The sequence below is a fragment of the Phoenix dactylifera genome, chromosome 4 (assembly GCF_051530095.1).
Source record: "Phoenix dactylifera cultivar Ajwa chromosome 4, Ajwa_hap1_PhDact_Kaust_v1.1, whole genome shotgun sequence".
Taxonomy (NCBI): Eukaryota; Viridiplantae; Streptophyta; class Magnoliopsida; order Arecales; family Arecaceae; genus Phoenix; species Phoenix dactylifera.
In genome coordinates this window covers 618,484-642,445 of record NC_143193.1, presented here as the reverse complement: position 1 = coordinate 642,445, position 23,962 = coordinate 618,484, and the positions used below count along the sequence as shown (strand labels likewise).

The 23,962-nt window shown below is 50.7% G+C and overlaps 1 protein-coding gene and 1 long non-coding RNA gene across 7 annotated transcripts; one reads left to right on the top strand and one right to left on the bottom strand.

The window, feature by feature from the left end:
• Positions 1–13,533: 13,533 nt before the first annotated feature.
• Positions 13,534–23,659, bottom strand: LOC103712370 (uncharacterized). 6 transcript variants are annotated; one of them, XR_005514767.3, is made up of 6 exons: positions 23,255–23,659; positions 23,035–23,122; positions 20,156–20,257; positions 18,747–18,816; positions 18,079–18,178; positions 13,534–17,617 (listed from the first exon to the last, which is right to left on the bottom strand). It is a non-coding gene; the product is annotated as an uncharacterized LOC103712370 (long non-coding RNA). The 6 variants fall into 6 exon arrangements; XR_001879759.5 differs by having other exon boundaries at positions 23,268–23,659; XR_604929.6 differs by having other exon boundaries at positions 23,319–23,659.
• On the top strand, positions 14,364–17,776 carry LOC103712369 (U-box domain-containing protein 44-like). Its single transcript, XM_017844102.5, has 3 exons — positions 14,364–15,563; positions 15,636–15,933; positions 16,024–17,776. Exons 1-3 carry the CDS (start codon positions 14,364–14,366, stop codon positions 17,619–17,621), a joined length of 3,096 nt encoding a protein of 1,031 aa, XP_017699591.4. The 3' UTR covers positions 17,622–17,776.
• Positions 23,660–23,962: the final 303 nt, after the last annotated feature.

Sequence of the window (23,962 nt, the reverse complement as noted above, 5' to 3'; positions counted from 1 at the left end):
TCTGCATTTATTGTGGAGTAAGCCGGAGATCCGCATTTATTGTGGAGTAAGCCGGAGATCTGCATTTATTGTGGAGTAAGCCGGAGATCCGCATTTATTGTTGAGTAAGCCGGAGGATTACAGTGGCCATGCGCAATAAATGCCCGAAGGGTGTCAGGGCGTGGTCCTCGGCCGGACCTCAGAGGTGCACGGCCGTGGTAGGCGGTCGACAAGAGTAGACCTCGAACGTCGGGGTCTTTCTTAGCTTAGAGGTCCCGAGGTCGGTTGTCTTGGTCGTCTTGAGGTCGGATGTTCCGAGGTCGGATGCCGACTTCGGCTGTCCGGGGTCGGAGGTTGTACAGCTTCTTAGGAGCATTTATGTCACAGAGAGAAAAATCTTATTCCCCCCCCAACACTACCCCCCGACTTCCGAGTGCGAGCGGCTTGTGGGCTCGGACGTGGGAAGTAAAGTCTGTCACCGAAGTTGGGGGGACGAGTCTCGTCCGCCCCCTTGCGCTTTTCGGAGCTTTTGTGGTGACATCCGCGCCCTTTGGCGTCTCGAGGTCGCTTTATTCAGTGGACTTATGACAAAGCCCGTATCATTACGTTTCTAGAAGCGGGGGTGGCGTCCCTTGAATCGCCGGGATTGTTTTACGGCGGATTAATGTAGGGGATCCTCGGGTTCGTCGAGGCAGATTAATGAGTGTGCCGTTGCGGGGTCCCAAACGGACACGCGGCGTGACGCAAGGTCGGACGCTTCCGATTTCGTGTTACCGGACCATAATTCCGAAGAGGCGGAGGCCACATCGGGGCTCCAGGTGTCCCCGATCTTATTAAATGGGGGGAGCGGGGGCGCCGTCCGCTCGTCCTTCAAGGCGATTCGATTCTGTGGACCCATAATGAGGTCCCGAGATCCGATGGGACGACCCTTTGATTTCGTACTCGATTTATTAAACCGGAGTGAATATGGTGCCTCGGCCTCCGAGGTCGCCACGTGGCGCAGGCCGATCGGGGGATAGGAACCGACCCCATCGATCTGGGCCGTCAGGGGGGTCTATATAAACCCCACGAGTCTGCCCTAAAGGTTTTATTTGGCTGCCTCTCATTTCCGTTGTCTTTTCACCTTGCTTTCTCCCTCAACCGAATTTTGCCGGCGGTGCCCGGAGCGATTTCCGGCAATGTCCAGTAGGTTTTCTTCCTGCTTTCACTAGGGTTTCCTCTTTTCTTCTCCTCGTCAACTTCCGTTTCCTGTTCTTAACTTTTATTCCACTCTTCTGTGAGAATGGGTCCCGGTCCCGAAGAAGTTGGGTCGAGTTTGTCAGGGGAGGAGGTGGAGATAATCCGCTCACGTTTCTTCTTCCAGCCCGGGTTTCGTCTTGAAACCGCAGGGCCGGAAGACAGGGTGACGCAGCCGCCCCCAGGTCGGATCGCGGTTTACCGCGAGACACTTTGGGCGGGTCTGCGTTTCCCTACCCATGAGTTCGTGAGCAGCTTGCTGGCCGAGTACCAGCTCGTCCCGGCGCAGTTGGCTCCGAACTCATGGAGGACCATAATCGGGTTTTTGTCCCTGTGCCTCGGGCACGGGATTCCGATCACGGTAGGCCTTTTCCGCCGGTGTTTTCTGTTAAAGAAGAATCCGGCGGACGCAGGGTGGCTATATTTCGCCTTTCGGGGCGGTATGTCACTCTTCCGGGGCGCCCCTACCTCGATTCACGATTGGAAGCTGAAGTTTTTCTTCCTGGCGTCCGAGGCGCCTTGGGGGTTTGAGCCGAGGTGGGGTCACCCTCGGCTGAAGGCCCTCAACAAACTCTCCGAGCCCACGGGGAGGGAGCTGAGGACCCTAGACTCCGTGCGAGCCCTCGGGAGGGGCAACGACCTGACCGAGCTCTTGCGGGAGGACGCCCTGGCGAGCGTGGGTCTGAGCTCGGCGCGCCCCGAGGGTAAGGGTGGCTACGTTTTTTTTTTTTTCTTTGTTTTTCGCTTTTACTGCCACTGGCCTGACACTTAGCAAAATTTTTGATTTCAGATATTCCCCGTATGCCGACCAGTAACATATCGCTTTTTTCCCGCCTGAGGAGGCGGGAGGCCGAGGCCGAGGGGGCTAATCCCCAGCCTCGGAGGAGGGCAAGGACAGATGGTGCTTCCTCATCGGCCGGGACGAGTGGCCCCGGGGCGGGGGCCCCTGCAGCCGACCCGAGGCAGGAGCGGGTGGTTAGCGGTGCGGGCCCGTCGGCCCTTCCTTGCCCAGCGGGGGGAGTCGTCCGTGGCTCGGCCGCAGCAGCCAGGATCCGGACCTACCCGAGGCCCCGAGGCGAGCGGCTCCGGGACCTCGGGTTCGATCGTGCCGAGCTCTTCCCGGGCCTTCCGAGAAGAGTCGGTTGAGCCGGACTCTTCTATTCCTGAGGGGAGCTCGGCCTTTCAAGACGCCGAGGTCGCACGCTCCATGTTGCGGCGTGCAGTGCTTCCAGCGGACCGGGCCGTGTTCCGGGGTATTTCGCTGGAAGAGGTCGCCGGCAGTGCTTACTGCAGCACCGCCCGGGTAAGTTCCCTTCTTAATTTTCCTGAGTTATTAGCGTGCATACGTGCCTTTCAACTCACAGTACCCTCACTTCTTCTCTTTTTTTTTTTTTTTTTTTTTCAGCATATTCTCGAGCTCGATACCATGGCGTTCCTCGCCCACGGGTATCGGAAAGAAGTTCGGCAGCTCGGCCAGCAGCTGGAGCCGGCCAGGAAAAGAATCGCCGAGCTAGAAGCGGCGTCGGCCGCGGCCGAGGCTCGGTGGGCGGCCGCCGAGGCCGAGCGCCTTGCCGTAGTGGGGGCGCTTGAGGAGGAGAAGGCGGCTCATGCCATGACCAAGGCAACCATGCGCGGCACGGAGGCGCGCTTGGGGGAGGTCCAGGCCAGGGTCGCGGCCCTCGAGTATGAGGAGAGGGCCTTTCGCCTCCGACTCGAGCAACTTGAGGCCCGGGAGAGGAGGGCTCTCGAACGAGCCGAGCACGCCGTGGAGCTCTTCAAAGAGTCGCAAGAGTTCCGCGACATGTTGGAGGAGGAGACAGTCGACGGTTTCCTTCGAGGCTTCGAGAACTTCCGGGAGCAGGTACGCCGGTACTGCCCTCAATACGACTTCTCGACGGTCCGTCCGAGGGAGGACCGGGGCTGGGGGTCCGACGTGCAACCCCTTCCCGTCATCTTGACGTCCGAGGCGGGAATATACGAGGAGGACCCCGCCGAGCCTTCGACGGGGGTAGCCGAGGCGGACGTTGTTACGGAGGCGGCTCCGGTGGCCGAGACCGACGTTGTCCCGGAGGTGGTGCCCGAAGCTCCTGCTCCCGACCCCGAGCCTGCTCCGGAGGAAGATCATGAGGTTATCAATGTGCCGGACGACCCCCCGGACGTGGCTCCCGCCGCTTAGGACTTAGCGTATTTTCCTTTTCTTTTTCATTGTATCCGGGGTCGGCCCTTGAGCGGCCGACCTCCGATTTTGTAATTGGCCTTCCGGCCCTTTGTTAATGAAAAAGTGTTTTTGTCATTCTGTGTTCATCTTTCCCTCTGTTGTCGTGAATGAGGTTAGAACCTTAGCTAACCACCTCGTCGATCTCTAACTTCGTATTTTAATCTTTGGGCTGCTTAACGGGGCTGCCCCTTTCCCTGGCTATACCTTAGCTTTCTCAGATTCCAGTCGTCCCGACCAAAGGGAGCTCCGAGCTCACGTTTCTAGAAAATTTCTCTAAGTTCTATAACTCGGATCTTAGAGTCGTGGGAGCTGCCATGTTTGGTTTTTAGGAAAATCTTAAGGCACCGAGGTCGGGCCTTAGCTCTTCAAGCGGAACCGGAATAGGTCCATTCGTGCCGCTATTTGGGGAGTTTTGCCGGGTTCTCGAACTCAACTCCGAACCCCTCAAAGAGGGCGCGGGCTAATAAGCAGGTCATTTGTCGAAGGTTTTCGTAGTTATCGTTCTCGGACTCTGCCGAGGCTTCGGTGAGCAAGGCCGGGATTTCCAGAGATTGCCTCGGTACCCGTGTTTGGCTGGTACATTCGTGGCCGGGACCACTTTCTCGTAGGAGTTTGTGTCGGAGAGCCGAGTCGGACACTAATTTATGAAACCCTCTGTACAAGTTTCGGAGACTTGACGAACGGTGCTTGCATAATGTAGTTAGGAGGTCGGCCCTAAGCCGACCCGTCAGAGAGACCCGGCTTTGGGGCGAGATAAGGCCCCAACATTAAGATTCCGCTCAGCAATATGTAAATAAAATTTGACAAGGAGGGCGTCCAGTTGGATGTACCTTTTCATTCTCAGAGTTATGCTTCGCATGTTGGAGTAGGTTGCTTTCCTTCCTCATCGACCTCCGGAGTCGTTTTTGACTTTAAAGGGGGCTCGGGCTTCTCACAGACCCGACGGCACCCACCGAGGTTGGGAGGAATTGGGAAGTCTTTATTGAGTCGTAGTTTTCCACGAGGTCGAGGGAGCCTCAGGCCCTATGGTCGGACCTCAGGGCACCTCAATCTTGGTCGAGGAATCTTGCGTCAGGTCGGCGGGTCTGTGGATGCTTTGCCGACCTGTGGTACCTCCCGAGGTCGAGGGAGTCTGGTTCTCTACAGTCGACCCTCGGGGCATCCCGACCTCAGTCGAGGGATCATACGTCAGGTTGGCGGGTCTGGGCACGCTCTACCGACCTGCGATGCTTCCCGAAGTCGAGGGAGTCTGGTTCTCTACAGTCGATCCTCGGGGCATCCCGACCCTAGTCGAGGAGGCACTACGGGGGGCCGCGAAGGTACTACCCCGTCTTCCCGAAGTGTCGAGGGGTCTGGGCACGCACTGTCGACACTCGGGGCATCTCGACCTTAGTCGAGGGATCGCTCGCTTCGGGGATCGGGGATCGTCGACCGCTCCTGGGGGTCCACTTCGTGGCGCCCCAGGTGGAGCCACCCTTTCCACCCCTCGCGGCGCCTTCCCGAGGTCGAGGGAGTCTGGTTCTCTACGGTCGACCCTCGGGGCATCCCGACCTTGGTCGAGGAATCGTTCGTCAGGTCGAGGGGTCTGGGTACGCACTGTCGACCTGCGACGCTTCCCGAGGTCGAGGGAGTCTGGTTCTCTACGGTCGACCCTCGGGGCATCCCGACCTTAGTCGAGGAGGCGCTACGGGGGGCCGCGAAGGTACTACCCCGTTGTTGGTGATGAGCGCCACGGGGGGGCCGCGAAGGTACTACCCCGTCTTCCCGAAGTGTCGAGGGGTCTGGGTACGCACTGTCGACACTCGGGGCATCTCGACCTTAGTCGAGGGATCGCTCGCTTCGGGGATCGGGGATCGTCGACCGCTCCTGGGGGTCCACTTTGTGGCGCCCCAGGTGGAGCCACCCTTTCCACCCCTCGCGGCGCCTTCCCGAGGTCGAGGGAGTCTGGTTCTCTACGGTCGACCCTCGGGGCATCCCGACCTTAGTCGAGGAATCTTGCTCCATTCGACGTTCCATCGTCTTGCGATTCTTCCCGAGGCCGAGGGAGTTTGGGACTCTACGGTCAAGCCTCGAGGTATCCCGATTTTGGCCGGGGAATCTGAGGATCACAGACGACCCAATATTAGAAGAGGATTACAGTTATCAAAGTGAGGGAAATATTTGCAGAAAAAAGGAGCTGAGTCCATTGTCCTGATTGTTTTGAACCCCTTAGGGTTTCATTGGTAATACATTCGTAGATTCTCGGAGTTCCAGCTTCGTGGGATCAGAGTCCCCTCCAGGGTCTTCAATTTGTACGCCCCTGGTCGTTGTACCCGGGCGATTTGATACGGTCCTTCCCAGTTTGGGGCCAGTTTTCCTTGCTCGGTAGGTCGAGAAGCCTCGGCTCTCCTGAGGACGAGATCCCCTGCTCTGAAGAGCTTGGGCTTGACTCTGGAATTGTAGTATTGGGCCGTTCGCTGTTGGTATCTCGCCATGCGAACCCGGGCGACCTCTCTCGTCTCTTCAACAAGGTCCAAGTTGCTCCTTAGCTGGGAAGAATTGGTGTCGGGGTTATAATGCTCCACTCTGGGAGAAGGTAGGCCGATCTCCAACGGGATGACGGCCTCAGTGCCGTATGCTAGGTTGAAGGGGGTCTCTCCGGTGGGCAGTCGGAACGTGGTCCGGTACGCCCAAAGGACATTGTACAAGTCCTCGACCCATTGACCTTTGGACCGATCAAGCCTAGCCTTGAGCCCCTGCAAAATAGTGCGGTTAGTTACCTCAGTCTCCCCGTTTGTCTGGGGGTGAGCGACCGAGGTGAAACGGTGATCAATGCCGAGTTCAGAGCAAAATTCCCTGAAATGAACATTGTCAAATTGTCGACCATTATCAGATATAAGGATACGGGGTAGTCCGAATCGGCAGATTATAGACTTCCACACGAAATCCCGCATTTTTTGCTCGGTGATCCGGGCGACAGGTTCGGCCTCGACCCATTTGGTGAAATAGTCGATGGAGACGACCAGGAACTTTCTCTGTCCGGTGGCGAGGGGAAAGGGCCCCAGGATGTCGATCCCCCATTGGGCAAACGGCCAGGGGGCAATGATGGAGGTCAGCAGAGCCGAAGGTCGGCGCTGGATACTGGCGTTTCGTTGGCACCGATCGCACTTGCGGACGAAATCTGTTGCGTCCTTCTGGAGTGTGGGCCAGTAATATCCTTGTCGCAAGATTTTATGGGCTAGTGCCCGACCCCCCAGGTGACTCCCGCAGATCCCTTCATGGACTTCTCGGAGAGCATAGTCCGCCTCGGAGGGGCGGAGGCATCTGAGAAGGGGCGAGGTAAATGATCGCCGATAGAGCCTATCCTCGTACAAAACATACCAGGGGGCTTGGCGTTTGATTCGGCGAGCCTCCGTTCCCTCATGAGGTAGGGTCCCATCCTGGAGATAGCGGACGAGCCCGTCGATCCAGCTTGGCTCGGAGTTAATGCACATAGTGAGCTCCGGTTCCTCCGTGCTGGGGATTTGAAGGTACTCGAGCGTTGTTCCCTTGGGAAGCTCGCTCATGCGGGAAGTTGCTAATTTGGATAGCTGGTCCGCCCTGAAGTTTTCCGCCCTGGGAATGTACTGAATATTGAAAGAATTTAGGGCGGTCGTAAGTTCCCGTACCTTTTGGAGATACTTTTGCATGGATGGCTCTTTAGCTTCAAAGTCTCCTTGGATCTGGCTTACCACCAGCTGGGAGTCACTGAAGGCCGTCAGGTCTCCCACTTTTAGCTCCTTCGCCAGCTTGAGCCCGGCGATGAGAGCCTCATATTCGGCCTCGTTGTTCGAGGCCGGGAACTCGAGGCGCAAGGCTTGCTCGGCCACCACTCCGCTAGGGCTGGTGAGGATGAGCCCAGCTCCGCTGCCCCCCGAGGTCGAAGACCCGTCCGAGTGCAGGACCCAGGGCTGCCTCGGGGCCTCCTCCTCGGGTCCAGATGGCGGCTCGAGGTCGTCCGGCAGGGTGCATTCCACGATGAAGTCGGCGAGTATCTGGGCTTTGATGGCCGGCCTGGGCCGATATTCGAGGTCGAATTCCCCGAGCTCGACCGCCCATTTGGCGATCCTCCCCGCACGGTCCGACCTCTGCAATATTTGCTTCATGGGCTGGTCGGTCAATATAACTATCGTGTGGGCTTGGAAGTAAGGCCTGAGTCTCCGAGCCGAGATGATGAGGGCGAAGATGGTCTTCTCAAGTTTAGAATATCGGGTCTCGGCATCCCTGAGAACCCGGCTGGTGTAATAGACTGGCTTTTGGAGCTTGTCCTCTTCCCGGACAAGGACTGAGCTCACTGCGGCTGGGGAGACGGCCAGGTATAAGTAAAGGGTTTCGCCCTTCTGGGGCTTGGTGAGCAGCGGGGGAGAGGCCAGAAGGCTCCGAAGCTCTTCAAAGGCCTGCTGGCATTCTTCTGTCCAACGGAAGTCTTTCGGCCGTTTGAGGCTCTTGAAGAAGGGGAGGCAACGCTCGGCCGACCGAGAGACGAACCTTCCCAGGGCGGCTACCCGCCCCGCGAGCCGCTGCACCTCCTTAACTGTCTTTGGGGGCGACATCTCTTGCAGTGCCTGGATCTTCTCTGGGTTGGCCTCAATTCCGCGCTGGGTCACTATGAAACCCAGGAACTTGCCCGAGGTGACCCCAAACGCGCACTTCGCCGGATTGAGTTTCATCTGATATTTTCTGAGCTTGGCGAACGTCTCGTCGAGGTCGGCTACGTGGTGTTCCGCCGCTCAGCTCTTCACCAACATGTCGTCCACGTAGACTTCCATGTTCCGGCCGATCTGGTCTTTAAAAATCTGGCTGACCAGTCTCTGATAAGTGGCCCCGGCGTTCTTCAGGCCAAAGGGCATCACCTTATAGCAGTAGGTGCCCTTGTCGGTGATGAAGGCCGTCTTCTCCTCGTCTTCTGGTGCCATTCGGATTTGATTGTATCCTGAAAAGGCATCCATAAAAGTTAGCAGTTGGTGTCCCGAGGTGGAGTCGACGAGCTGGTCGATGCTCGGGAGGGGAAAGCTGTCTTTTGGGCAGGCCTTGTTTAAGTCGGTGTAGTCCACACACATACGCCATTTTCCGTTGGCCTTTTTTACGAGGACTATGTTGGCGAGCCAGTCCGGGTAGGAGACCTCCCGGATGAAGCCGGCTCCGAGGAGTTTGTCCACCTCCTCGGCCGCAGCTCGTTGTCGCTCGGGGGCGGAGCCTCTTTTCTTCTGCTTTACAGGCCTGCTGGTTGGCCTCACCTGAAGTCGGTGGACCATGACCTCAGGGTCAATTCCTGGCACGTCCGCGGGGGACCAGGCGAAGACGTCGGCATTGTCCCGCAGGAAGCTGACGAGGCGATCCCTCTCATGGGCGTCGAGGCCGGAGCCGACCTGCACGGTTAGCTCGGGAAAACTTTCTCGTAATGGGATTTGAATAAGGAGCTCACCGGGCTCTACTTGCTTCTTCCAGAGGGTGTCCCTCGCATCGAGGGTTTCTATGGGGAGTGAAGGGCGCGTCAGGCGGTCTGGCGCCTCAGCCGGTTGCTTCACTGTGTGGGCCGCCATGTAGCATTGCTTGGCGACCAGTTGGTCTCCGCGGACCTCGCCTACTCCTTGGCCGGTGGGGAACCGCATGAGCAAATGGCGAGTTGAAACCACGGCTCGAAGGGTGTTTAACCCTGGGCGCCCAAGGATGGCGTTGTAGACCGAGGGCAGACGGACCACCAAGAAGTCCATTCTGACAGTGCTCTCCCGGGGGGCGAGGCCAATTGTGACAAGGAAGCTAGCCTCACCTTCAACCGGGACCGCATCTCCGGTAAACCCGACTAGCGGGGCATCGATTCTTCGGAGATGTCCTTCTGTCAATCCCATTTTCTGGTAGGCATGGTAGTACAAAATGTTGGCTGAACTTCCATTGTCAACTAGGACACGCTTTACATCAAACCTATTTACAATCATTGAGATGACCACAGCGTCATCGTGAGGGGTCTCGACCCCTTCTAAGTCCTCGTCCGAGAACGAGATGACTTCATCAGTACGTGGGCGCTTCGGGGGTGTTCCCTGGGCGGCCGCTCCTGCCGAGGCCCGCCCGATCATATTGATGGTGCCGGCGATAGGCCTGTTGTCGCTTGGATTTTCGGTTGGTGCGACATTCTCCGCCGGCCTTCTCTCCTCAGGTCGGTTCCTTACGAACCGGTTGAGTACTCCCCGTCGGATGAGCGCTTCTATCTCGTCCCGGAGTTGGAAGCAGTCCTCCGTGTCGTGCCCACGGTCTCGGTGGAAGCGGCAATACTTCCTGGTATTTCGGGGAAATCCCGTGTCTCGCATAGGAGGCGGGGGTCGGAAGAAGTCCCGACCCTCAATTTCCATCAGGATCTCGGCCCTGGGAGCATTGACGGGTGTATAGTTCTCGTACCTCGCCTGGTACATCCGGGGCCGCGGTGGGGACCTCGGACGAGGAGGTGTCCTCTGCTGAGGCCGCCCCTGCTGGCGGGGCGGGCTCCTCAGTCTGGGGAGATTTTTCTCTCTGCGGGGAGATCGGCTCCTTTGTCGACCGCGCTCCTCGCGGCGCTTCTTCTGCTTCTTAGAGGTGGGCTCGATTGCTCCCCGCCTGGAGGCGACTGCTTCCTCGGCCTTGGCGTACTTCCGGGCTCGGGCCAACATTTCGGTGAAGTCGGCCGGGAAGCTCTTCTCGATGGAGAAGAGGAACCGGTAGGAGCGAACCCCAGTCTTCAGAGCCGACATGGCTATCGACTGGTCTAGCTCGCGAACCTCCCATGTGGCGGCGGTAAAGCGGTCCAGGTACTCTTTGAGGGACTCCCCCTCCTTCTGCTTGATGTCCAGGAGGGAGTCTGACGTCCGTCGCTGACGACGGCTGGCTGCAAAGTTGGTGGCGAACTGCCTGCCGAGCTGCTCAAAGGAGGATACCGTGTTCGGCTTCAGTCCAGAAAACCAAAGCCGAGCGGTCCCTCGAAGGGTTGCTGGGAAGGCCTTGCAGAGTATGGCCTCCGAGGACCCTTGTAGGGCCATGAGGGCCCGATAACTCTCCAAGTGGTCGAGGGGGTCGGTGATTCCACTGTAGGGCTCCACTTGAGGCATTTTGAACCTCGCGGGAACAGGCTCGTCCTCAATTTGGCGGGAGAAGGGGGACTTGGTAGTGAACTCAAAGTCTCCTTCCTGTCTCGCCTTCTTGCCGTGGAGTGCCGCAATCTGGCGCTCCAGATGCTCAACTTTTCGGTCGAGCTCCCCCACCTGTGGGATTGTCGTTGTGGTTTGCACCGGCCCACGGTGGTCCGGGGCTGACTCCGCCTCAGAAAGTTGGGGTCTCCGGTCGAAACCTTCTCCCGGTAGCTCCCTACGGGGGGGAGCTCGTTCTCCGTTGTTGGCTCTGGAGGAGCCGTGCAGATTTTGGCTGAGGAGAACCGGGCCGTTGGGGAGACACTCCGGCTGGTCCTGGGCCTGCGGGGGAAGCGCCGGTGAAGCTTCCACGCGCCGCAGGCCCTGAACGGCGGCGGCCAGGGCCTGGACTTGCTGTACCAGGACATTGAACTGTTCCAGCTGGACCTGAGGACCTGGGCCAGCCGGAGTTGGGGAATTCTGGACGGAGTGTCCAGGGCTTTGCGGGGGACGCCGGGAGACGTTAGAGGCTCCCTTACTTCTCAACTTCATGACTGCTACTCGGGCCCTTCCTCTAGCGCCAACTGTTGCTGGAAATTGGACCCGGGGGCAATCTTCGGTCGAGGAGAGGGAGCGGGAGGTGGATGCTCACGGCGGGACGGCGGTCCGTCGGCGGGCGGCGTCCTCCGTCCGGGGCGGTCGGAGAGAAGGAGCAGCAGGTCCTCGCAGCGGGGCGGCGATCCGTTGGCTGGTGGTGTCCTCCGTTCGGGTGCCTGCACACGAGCCGGTGGCCGGGTTTTCCGGCGCCGGCCCTCCGACGCTCAAGTCAGGGAGGGGGCAAATGGTGTGGAGAAGGAGACAAACAGTGAGTGTATGAATGTTTTTTCTCTCCCCCCTTCTCCGAGAGGCGAAGGCTCCCTTTTATATGCGGGGGTCGGTTTACCTGTGATGTAGCGAGGCGAAGCCGTAGTACGGCTCGGCATGTCGTTCTGGTCGGCGCTTGGTCAGGCGAATCATTGCACTGATGTCGGCGGTGAGGGCGTCGTACAACCCGAACTAGCGCGCAACCAGGCGAATTATTGTATCGGTGTCGGAGGTATGGCCGAGACCAGAGTCTTATCATAGTCGACTAGACTCTGCTGGGCTTACTTGCCGTGGAGAGCTGGGAGTCCGTAGATGACAGGAGCTATGTGCAACCAGGCGAATTATTGTATCGGTGTCGGAGGTATGGCCGAGACCAGAGTCTTATCATAGTCGACTAGACTCTGCTGGGCTTACTTGCCGTGGAGAGCTGGGAGTCCGTAGATGACAGGAGCTATGTGCATTTATTGTGGAGTAAGCCGGAGATCTGCATTTATTGTGGAGTAAGCCGGAGATCCGCATTTATTGTGGAGTAAGCCGGAGATCTGCATTTATTGTGGAGTAAGCCGGAGATCCGCATTTATTGTTGAGTAAGCCGGAGATCTGCATTTATTGTGGAGTAAGCCGGAGATCCGCATTTATTGTGGAGTAAGCCGGAGATCTGCATTTATTGTGGAGTAAGCCGGAGATCTGCATTTATTGTGGAGTAAGCCGGAGATCCGCATTTATTGTTGAGTAAGCCGGAGATCTGCATTTATTGTGGAGTAAGCCGGAGATCCGCATTTATTGTTGAGTAAGCCGGAGGGTTACAGTGGCCATGCGCAATAAATGCCCGAAGGGTGTCAGGGCGTGGTCCTCGGCCGGACCTCAGAGGTGCACGGCCGTGGTAGGCGGTCGACAAGAGTAGACCTCGAACGTCGGGGTCTTTCTTAGCTTAGAGGTCCCGAGGTCGGTTGTCTTGGTCGTCTTGAGGTCGGATGTTCCGAGGTCGGATGCCGACTTCGGCTGTCCGGGGTCGGAGGTTGTACAGCTTCTTAGGAGCATTTATGTCACAGAGAGAAAAATCTTATTCCCCCCCGCCCCCCAACAGAGCTAAACATTTTGGTGCCATGGTTGAGCCGTGAATTTGATCCCAAAAGATGTCGGGCTTGGAGGAGACAAGGAGTCAGACGGTTTAAGCACTGACCAAGAAGTCATCAGCGTGCAAGACTTCCGGGGCATCATTCATTACACTCGACACCCTGGAAACTTCTGGGCTCCTTGCGACGAAAAGAGTAGCGGAGGGATTCTTTGCTTGTCCCAGGGGGAGTCCTCCTCAAATCTATCCTTACTAGAAAGCTAAACGAGAGAAGCTGCAAGCATTGAATCAAAGTAATATATACGATTCGAGTCTCGATTCCGAGAAAGCTACCGGACCTTTTCTTATAAGGGCAGCTTCCACCTAGTTTCGTCGCTATGGGCTTGTTTGGTTCGCAGGAAAAGGAGGGGGAAAAGTGTGGTCAACGGGAAAGTAATGAAATGCCTCTTGTTTGGTTGGAGTTTTCAAAGGAGAGAGATGGAAAAGTTGTATTCCCATGGGAATATGATTCCCACATTTCATGGGAAAGTCTTTCCCATGAGAAACATAGAAAAGTTACTTTCCCATGAGGTGGGAATCACTCCTTTTTTATTTTTTCCCAAAAAGACCCTTCAACATTAAAGAAGCATTAAAGAGGCATTAAAGAACTAATTTTTATTAAGGGCATAATAGGAATTATACATAACTTTCCTAGGAAAGTGGATGGTCAACCAAACATAAGCACTTTGAAAATTTGTCACTTTTCCATGGTTAACCAAACATGCCAAAAGTACTTTCCTAGGTATTCTCTTCCTAAGAATCTGATTCCCAGGAATCATATTCCTAGGAGGGAAAATACTTTCCGCGAACCAAACGAGCCCTATAAGTAAACGGCATGGAAACTAAAGAGAATTGGAAGAGGTATCAAACGGAAGCGTTGGACTCGGGGAATCAATCCCACAGCGGACTACGAAGGTCAGCCCATATGAAAGCAATATCCTGACTGCATTCACATATAACTACCACCCTAGCTTTAGCTTGTTGAGTCAATCATAAATAAGTGGCAATTCGGTCGCAAAAGGAAAAGTGGAATTCTCTGTACATATATTTTAGCTGAGACAATGTTCGATGAACATTGGTGCAAGACTTGTACGTCAAAGTCTACGCACACCATGTCCTAATATCTGCATGCATGAGAAGTCAAGCATGCATGTAGACGCATGCTCGTATTTTAAACTTGCCTTCCCTTGTGATAAACGTCCAACTCGCCTGGCTGCAGATCATCAGAAGGTCCAAAGCCTCTCGGTCGATGATTGGCGATGAAGTTCAACCCCGCGTGGCCATCGGTCCAAACAGAGGCCGACGTGCATGAGCCGCCGACCGGCAAACGTTCCACACGGTCGGGCCCCACCGTAATAGATCACTGCATTATCCTTGGCTTCCTTCGGCTCAAGGAACTCTTGACTGGAAGTACCCAGCGATTTCTCCAGCGAGGAGGAAAACTAGCAATACTGTCCCCATCACCATCTCAACGCTTGACCACGTACCAACCACACGTTAAACGCGGTTCTTACTGAGTCTCCTCCTTCAATATACTCTTTTCTTCCAATACCTTCTGAACCTTGGTGAATGAGATGCTCCTCGAAGGGCTGCTCCACCAATCCGATCCTCAAATTCTGCCTTGGTGGAAAGGATGGGAGCTTAGTTATCTGCAGGTCTTCCTCTATCTCTCTCTCCAAAATCGAAACCCAGGTGATGCATAGTCCACGAGCTCTGGTTGTGAAGTCCTGTATGTCTTTCTTGTTCATGTTTGATATGTCGTTCTGTTGATCTCAGAGCAGCCAAGCACCGCCGAGGGAGGGGAAAATAATCATCAGAAGCTCGAGTCTCGTTCTTAGAGATGGATGCGTTAGGATCCAATGCAAGGGATGAGTTCCTGAAGAGAATGGTAGATGATCTATCAGTGCTCATTACTGAGGCTGAAGATGTTGCACTGGAAAAGGGGAGCATTCGGAGATTCTCGGAATATGTAGCCCAGCTGAGGACTCTCCTCCAGGAGCTCCGTGCCAAGAGGGTCCCCGACAAGCTCGAGTGGGAGGCCACGAGTTCTGTGCTGCAGAAATTGCAAGCTGAAGTCAGGAAAGCCGGGGATGTCATCAAGGCCTACAATTCAAGGAGCCGGCTTCAGCTCCTGCTCAAGTGCAAGACCATGCTGTCCCAGCTGCAGCAATCAGCCGACGAGATCGCCAGCACCATTCAGAAACTCTCCTTGGCCAACCTTGATTCGATGCTACAATTGAAATTCAAGGCTGATGAGATCATCCGCGGTATGCAGTCCATCGAATTCAAAACGGCAGCAGCAACTGAGTCCATAGTCTCTGAGATCGAGGAATCCATTGCACAGAATAGCAGGAGCCGAGACCATACAATGAGGCTTTTACATCAGATTGCAGATGCTGTTGGTGCTGCACCAGATGTCTCCCTTGTAAGAAGCGAAATTGCCCTGCTGAAGCAGGAGAAGGAAGAGATGGAAGCTCGAAAGCAGCACGCCGAAGCACTCCAGCTATCACAGCTGATACATCTGTTGTACAGCTCGGAGATGGTCATGAGCCCACCACCGGAAAGCCTCACCATAATGAGCCAACAGGACCACCTGATCAATTCCTTCACATGCCCCCTCAGCGGCGATCTGATGGAAGATCCAGTTGCCATTGTTTGTGGGCATAGCTTTGAGAGGAAGCCCATTCTCGAATACTTCCAAATCGGAATGAGGGAGTGCCCGACCTGCAATAACGAGCTCTCTTCTCTGGATGTAATCCAGAACATCTCGCTACGCAGTTCCATTCAAGAATGGAAGCAGAGAAATGCCAAGCTCAGGCTACACAGTGCAGTATCCCGCTTAGCCTCAGATGATCCCGATGTGGTGAATAGAGCACTTGAGATTCTACTGGCTTTAATGGAGAACACCAGTTACATAGCTGAAGTCTCACAACAAGGTATTGCTGCAAAGCTGGTGGATTTGCTGAAAACCAATGCAGTTGACACCAAGAAAGCTCTCAAGTGCATCTGCCACCTTGCCCATTATTCTGAAGAAAATAAGGTAACTGCTCCGCTTCTACTAAGACTGTTTCTTTGTCCCAAAATTTGTGGCTTACTAATTTCAGATTAACAGGAAGCAATTGCTGCAAAAGGAGTCATCCGTTGCATCGTGAAGCAGTTCTGCAGAGGCGAGACTGAACCAGAAGGCCTCGTTATCTTGTTGGAGCTCTCAGAGAACGAAGTGTTCGCAGAGAGGATCGGAAATACCAAGGACTCCATCCCCTCCTTGGTCTCTCTGCTCCAAAATTCCAATCCAGACATATCTCAGAAAGCCCTGAATGTTCTAGGCAAACTATCCTGCAACAACAAATTTGTCATCAAGATGGCGGAAGCTGGGTACTTTGAACCCTTCCTCGCTTGCTTCCAACAAGGTGAAGCTAATAGCCTTTAATTGAGAAGCATCATGGATGCTTTCTTTACAGTATTACTAACACCTTTTCTGCGGGTTGGATTCAAGTCAGGCAATTCAGAGATCAGAGCTAACATGGCCAAAGAACTGACAGGGATGCACCTATGGGAAAGCACTGCAAGACACTTTGAAAATGAGCAGTTCATCAGTGCACTCACAAAGACATTGTACTCAAGCCCTCAGGACTACAAGTTGAAATGTCTCAGTTGCATCAAAAAGCTCTTGGCCTTCCCCAGATTTGTGAGAAAGTTTCTTTCGGACAAGAACACAATCCCAGCATTGCTTGGCCTAATACACTCGACCATTTCCAACCAGCAGTTGAAGCAGGAAGCCATGGAGATCCTCCTCTCGCTTGTGGGAGCCAGCGAGCCAAATGACTATGAAACCAATCCAAGCTTGGAGGAGCTGCACTCCCAGCACAATATCAATGTCTTCCTCCAACTTGCTTCCACCACCATTACTCAGATCAAGGCTTCCTGCCTTCACCTGCTTCTGCTGATGGCTCAGAAATCAGAAAATGCTCGGCTTCTGATTCGATCCGACCAAAGTGTGATAGCCCACCTCTTCTCTATCCTTGAAGGAGATTCCAGAAGCGATGTGAGGCTGCAAGTGCTGAAGCTGACATGCTGCATTGCTGAAGGCCATCCAGGTGGAGTTCAACTCCCCCCATCTCCTCTAAAAGAGACTGTGATCACCACCCTTCTGAACATCTTCACCAGTTCTACTGACACCGAGGAGAGATCTGCAGCTGCTGGAATCATTGGCCGCCTTCCATCTGATGACACCACCATCAATGAGATGCTCTGCAAGTCAGAAACCCTGAAGGCCATCCATGAGGTGGTCTGTGCCACGGACAGCATGTACGAAGGGATGAGAAGGGAACCACCATTGCCATTGGCTACCAGATCCAATTGCCTATTGGAGAACACCCTTTCAGTCCTGCTACGCTACACTGAGCCAAGCAAGCCAGAGCTCCAGACGCAAGAATCCAAGCTCAAGCTCAGTCCATCTCTCATCCATGTCCTCTCCACAGGCAGCTCTCTCGCCAAGCAGCGGGCGGCCATAGCTCTACACCATCTGTCTCAATCAAGCCATCCAGACACTGAAACCGCTACCGTTAAGGCAGACCAGGCACAAGGCTTCTTCCAATTATTACAGTTCAGAAGGCTCCTCCAGCTCAAGTCATGGTGTGGCTCCTCCACTCCAGGAGTGCATCGGAGCCTCTGTCCTGTCCACAGATCTGCTTGCTCATCTCGACATGCATTGTGCCTTGTCAATGCTGGTGCCGTGGGGCCACTGGTGCAGACAGTGGCGAGCGAGCTGGCATCCAGTGCCTCAGACGCTGCACTAGTGGCACTTGATAGCTTGCTCGAGGATGATGGCGATGTCTCGTCTGCAGCAGCGGTCATAGTGGAGAACCAGGGCATGGAAGCAATTCTAGAGGTGCTGGACAAAGGTTCCCTCTCCACCAAGGAGGTGGCTCTAGACCTCTTCTACAAGATCTTGAAGCATTCAGCAATCACAAGAGAGCAATCTCTGCGGTCAAGAGGGATCCTCATCAGCCTCCTCAGAGTAGATCAGCTGAGGAAAAAAGCAGCTTTGGTGCTCAGCCAGACGGATGTCATTCCGCAGCAGTCTTCATATTTCTGAAGCTCTCTCAACCAATCATTTGACATTAGATTTTTCACATTTAGAGAAGACAAACACTCTATTTACCAAAAGAATAATTCATTTTTGTACACATGCTGTTGAAAGTAATACGAGAATAATTAGAATAGCTTTAAGCTGATAGCACAAATTCATAAGTTAAATATTTTTTAATTATTAGTCAATTCAATGTTGCTAGACAAAATTCTAATTTTAAGAAGATGGAGGGATATATATGGGGACATCAGCCTAGAAGAAACTCGAATACATCTCTCAATGATATCATGCTTTCCATAAATCTTGTTCTGGGGTCAACGACAACAACCCGCCATACCCCTAATTAGGGAGAAAGACATGTTACCTCGATAGAGTTTTTCATGATCTCGTAAATGGTTTGTGTGCATGCATGTGTGCACACATGTGCATTTCCATGTGTCAACATAGATTCTCTGGCACGTACCTGGATCAGAAAGTGGCTCCAAAATCTCATGGAAAGAAGTTGAATGCAAACAAGTGTGGCATCATCTGCAGCCATTTGCCTGTAATACCTGTTCCAGCGCCTGAAACCAGATACAGTGGAGTGATAACATCAGCTCAGGGAAAATAGCAAAAGACTTTATTACTAAAAATTGGCTTTAAGTATAAGAAAAAATCCCAATTCCTGACTTTTTTTCGCAATGCCATGCAGAACATTTGGTACATCAGTGGTGGTGTGCACCAATATTACAGCATTCATCGTGATTTTAAGACTGTTTCACTATGCATTACAAAAATTCAATGTAATTGCAAGATGTACTTGAAGTGTTACTCCTGATAATGAAAATAAGTTGTTGTGAAGTCAATGTTATTAGCAATTGACGATATGAATGATGACAGATAAAAAGATCTAACTCATTTCCATGAATGGACAGGTCGTAGTTACATAGCTAATTTATTATGAAAGCTAAACACTTCCTTGAAATCTGAATATAGTACCATCTTAGCACTAGAGAGAAGCTACTCTAGGAATTATTTAAAAGGTGCGCTATCAACCTGAGTATGATTAGTGACTAGGTACCAAAATGATATAAGAGGTAGATACAGATAAACCATAATTAATGTATAGACAAGCCAACAGTATAGACTTACTTGCACCATGGTCATCTGATCAAGCTGGATGCAAGCATACATATCATCTTTTGCTAAAGCCATAATGTCACTGCATGACAGAAAACCACATTTACTCCTACATAAATCATATAGAATTGGAAAAATCAGAATGCATAATAATCACTGAATAATTTGCCATCTTAAGCCTCTGCCAGACATCTATGAAGATAGGCTTGCTCAAAACTGCTTCTAAACTGTTGATGAACTCAAGGATAGAAGATTGATAAACACATTTCAAGATCAACCAAATAAAATTGAGCCTTCCTAAGAGTCAGATAAGCCCAAAAGTATATAATTTTTAGGTCTACAGACCTATTAAATTCAAAATAGTGCATAGATTCCTATGTAGTTAGTCATGTATCCACAGGGGAAAGAAAGAAAAGGTCCAATTTGATATGATTCCAAAAAGAAACAACACATGAGAAAGATTTTGGAGCAGCACAGCATCAAATCAGAAGATAAGGCTAGGTAACAAGTAAATGACTTTCTAGTGTTTATGTTGCATTGACTGCACATTTTCCATTTTCTGAATTCCAAGCAGTTATACTTTTCTCCTTTCACAGTATTTTCTAACGTCATTGTAAGTTCGTAACACTTATATACCAGTTTGTTAGCTATCTTTACTTGTATCTGCATGACACATAAACACTGAAATGTGTGTAAATGCAAATAGCCACCTACAAATTTGCGCAGCGAACAACATGGGTGTAAGGGATTTGGAGAGCTAAAGTTCACCAGAAAGACAAAAGTAGGTGCCAGCATCTGGTGTTTTTAGCAAGGTAACTTATCTAGATGTAGTTTATTGAATGAACCACCTCTATGTTACCATTGCTCAAAGATCATTCTGATTGATAGCTTCTACCTAATTTGTATAATATTGTTCTACTGGAAGTTTAAGAGCTATATCCCATACAGAAGGTTCCTGCAAGACTATACATCGATTAAAAGCCTGCATACCCAATCATAGGACAATTACTTCATACATGATACAGAAAAATTGTTTCATAGGCATTTTAACATCCATGATGGAGATCTGCAAACTTACAATATTATATAATGAACTATATGGAAGCATAAGCAAATTATTAGAAAGGTTATACATCATGCATTGTTTGACATGGGAATGATGTCATATATAGTTTGCCTTGATAATAGCCAGTATACCCAATCATGGGAAACCTCTATTATTCCGTCTGAGGGCAGAAGTATGGGGTCTGGGGGCATGTGGCTTGGCAGTGAGGCGTGGATGACACAAAAGAAATTACATAATATTTGCAGGTACTAACAAAGTAAAGTACAAGGATAATTCAATGCGTTGGAGTTATCTGACAATTACCAAAAAATAAGTTAAAAGATGTGGATAAGATAGGTAACAAATGGAAACATACTGTGTGAAAAGAAATGTCATTCACCATTTCCCTGTCTTCTTCAAATGTCACATTGTTCATGGCCCCATACTCATCAATAAGACATGGTTGCCATTCATCAAACTGCCATAAAACATCAACAAGAAAATGGTACTGACATCCACCATAAGACCATATTTTCTATTGACAATCACGGAAACACGTGCAAATAGATAATTATGCATGACTGGACTACAAAAAAAAGCCAAACAACAATAATTTACATAAACCACCAACAATTGTTAGCTCACCTGGTTGGCACCCAACTCCCCATAGGAGAGGCTCTAGGTTCAATCCAAGGTGGTGACAAATAACCACAATATGCTAAAAAAAAGAAATAAAAATAAAATAACTTTCCAACACAAATGACAATTAGGAAGAGATTCACTAAATCAGTTAGGAAGAGATTCACTAAATCAGTTAGAAAGGGATCAAACAAACTGATTCCACTCATTAACAAAGTCACATAACATATCAAAATATCCCAAGTTTTCCTCTAATTCTGCAGCTGCTACCTACTCACTGTAGGACAGCAAAATATGTTTCACCGATAGTTTATGCATCAACTAGTTAAACTGAGTAAAACTTTGATTGAAGGAGAATTTTGAGCTAGACCTACTGAAGTTAAAATGCAAGGTTTTCAATGGGACCAGTTTTGCTTTTCAGTGGCAGTACCCCATCAACGCCAACTATGAATACAATTTTCTAAATGTCCACACAGACAATGTCAAGAGAAGAAAAACAAGAAACATCTACTCAGTGATAAGCCCATACTTTCTATTAAGGAATACATATGTTATTTATAAGGAATCAGATGGTTTTCCAAAAGATATTATGCTCTGAACTTTGTCTCTAGTGAGAGGAACCATGGCATAACATAATCTGACACAAAGTTATATACTTCTATCCTGCTTACAGATTCGCAGATTGACTCAGTCTAAGTATGTTAAGGTCTAAAGTAATGGAAGTAGGCCTTTTAGGTGACCGGAACGTATCTTCTCTTTTGACCGTTTAACTCAACAGAATGTGCAGATCGTTATCTATGTCAAGGTCAGCGCTTCATGTTTCAAAGAGAGCTTAAAGGAGCATTAGAGTCCTTAGAACATTATGAAATTAAAAGACAAGAGTGAACTTAATTATCCTTCCACACTATATTCATCTTTCCTAGGCCTATGTTCTAACCAACGCACTTGAAAACTTTGATGGTTCTACAAGGTTTTGTCATTTAACCAGCTTGTGGCTAGCGGCAAAGGCCTTACCATGCTCATGCCTGCCCTCACATACATGAACCTCTGCATGACTTGGTTGACATGTTATAGAACAGTTTTGGCTTCTACTAATTTTAAATGAATGGTTCATTTCTTTAAATTTTTCTAACAAAAATATTGTATGCTTTAGTTGTTTGATCTTTTAGCAATCAGATATACACACTAGAGAAGAAATGGAAAAGGCTAGTGGTGTTCCTGAGATGCACAGGATGGTGCATTAATGCTTTAAAGGAGGATAGGAACTGTTTGAGTTTCAGTTTTGATTATTCATATTGAAACTGAGAATCATGTAAGCATGAAATTGACTGTTAATTGCCAACATCTGTTAGCTCTGCTGGTTGGCATCCCTCTCCTTAGGGATTGCACTTGGGAGAGGCCCATGGTTCAAACCTTGGTGGGGGTACAGATACCACTGTATTACTCAAAAAGAAATTAGTTGTCAATTCAAAAACTCTGCATCATAGTCGTATCAACAGTATCGGGTGCCTTCAAGCAATCCTACAGAGCTAGACATTGACACCTCTCCAGATCAAAACTTCACACTTATCATGTCCCGCTGTCAAGAAATGCCATGCCTGTGCCATAAGTTATATTTTTCACATTTTTAATTCAAAAATTACAAATTGTTCAAGTCCTAGAGCAATCTTTCAGAGTTCTCTCTTTTTCCAGAGATCATCGGTATGTTGGCTAGTTAGTTATTATGTTTTAGTCTTTTCCCCTCTTTCCAGTACCGACATTCATAATTTTCTCCTCACCATCCTTCGCTGATGTCCATAAGGAATGAAAATCTCTCTTCAAGCAGAAGTTATTCTTCCCTTTCCATACCATCATACCCAACTATCAAGCAATTCCATGTCCTTAATTTTCAAAACAAGATATCGGCCCTGAGCTTGAACTATTAATTCTACCTTTTTTTATCATCAACAGCATGCAGAACTTCACGGGGATCGTTTCCTCTATCATTCACCAGTATCGGAAAAATCTCAGAGCTCAACTACATCTGATCATGTCCAGCTATCATCTGATGCCATGCATGATCGTATTGATTCAGATAAGTAATTGTCAAGGTGACAAAATTTTCATCCCCTCATCTTCCAATATTGATTCTCCTTTTCTTTCTTTAGCATATCATAAACAAAAAGAGTACAGAAGTCAGGTTCTCTCCCTGCTATCATTCACCCATGTCTTTACAATCTCCCTTAAAGCATATGTCGTCCTCTCCATATGATCATGCCCAAATATCAAAGATGATACGCATGATCATATGAATTCTGATTATTGTCATCTCCATACCCCTGATTTTCAAATGACAAATTTTCCAGGCCCTTGGCTTGCAAGAGCAATCTTTCCTTTCTTCTCTCAGCAGATCGTCCACACCAACCACACTCTAGCTACGGGATTCTGCCATGCAAGTCTCTTCCCCCTCAGAACTCACATGAATATGGGAATCAGCCGTGAATTCTCTTAGTTATCATTAACCAGATTCCATAAAAACTGAATCTTTCCAAACACTCCATACCACTCAAGGAAATACTGAAGTGACAAAGACAATCTAAAAATTGCTGGAAAAACTTGAATATTTTATATCTGTACCCGGTAAACACCCGGCGGAAGATCAAAAAACGCCAGAAACTCTGTAGGCGATCCATCCATGAGCATCATTGGCCGAGGATCAGTCCATCTAACAAAATCATCATCAAAGTTTCATTTTTTTAGATACTACGATCCCATCCAAGAAAAATAATGAATAAAAAACCAGAAAAGAAAAACAAGTGGAGGGGAAAAGAAAAGGGAGAAGAAATAAAAGGGGAACCATGTGAAAGAACCGCAAATGAAGACATGGTGCCCTCCATAGGGCCAAGAAAACCTCGTCATACCATCCCCACCGCCTCGCCGGCCGCCAGATTCGTCCTCCAAGCTTCAACTGATCACCGCCCCGACCATCCGAACCTTCCCTCTCCAACCAAAGGGAAAGAAGGAAGAGAGAAAAGAGAAAAACCCTGAACTAGCTGAATATTTATTCAAACTACGTCCCTAGAACCCTAATTTCAAGTGGACAGCCATCGAGACGGGCAAAACAAGAACATATTCTCGAAGAAAATAAATCTCTTCTCTAGGAGAAATTTGTCCGCTTTAAGAAGTACGGAAGTCTCGCCCGTGGGGCGGGGGGAGAGCGAGATGGGGGTCGAGGGAACGATCTTGGGGTGAATCGTGCGGTAAAAGAAAAGATTTCAGAGGAGTTTTTGTACATATTTATGTGTCAGTGTTTCATTAATTAGTAGATCGGACGGTTTGGGACGAGTCATAGTAGTGGTGACGGTGGTTTTGGAAGGAGAGTATTTCTTTACAGGAGATCAGGAGATTTTGGGGTGGGAGAGCAGGAGGGCACGTTGAGGTATTTGGGAATCCCGATCTCCGGTCAGCGCCTGCGCAGCAGTGATTGCACCTCTCTTGAGATCAGAGTCCGGCACCGGCTGGAGCGGTGGCAGATACATTCTCTTTCCATGATGGGCAGGATTAT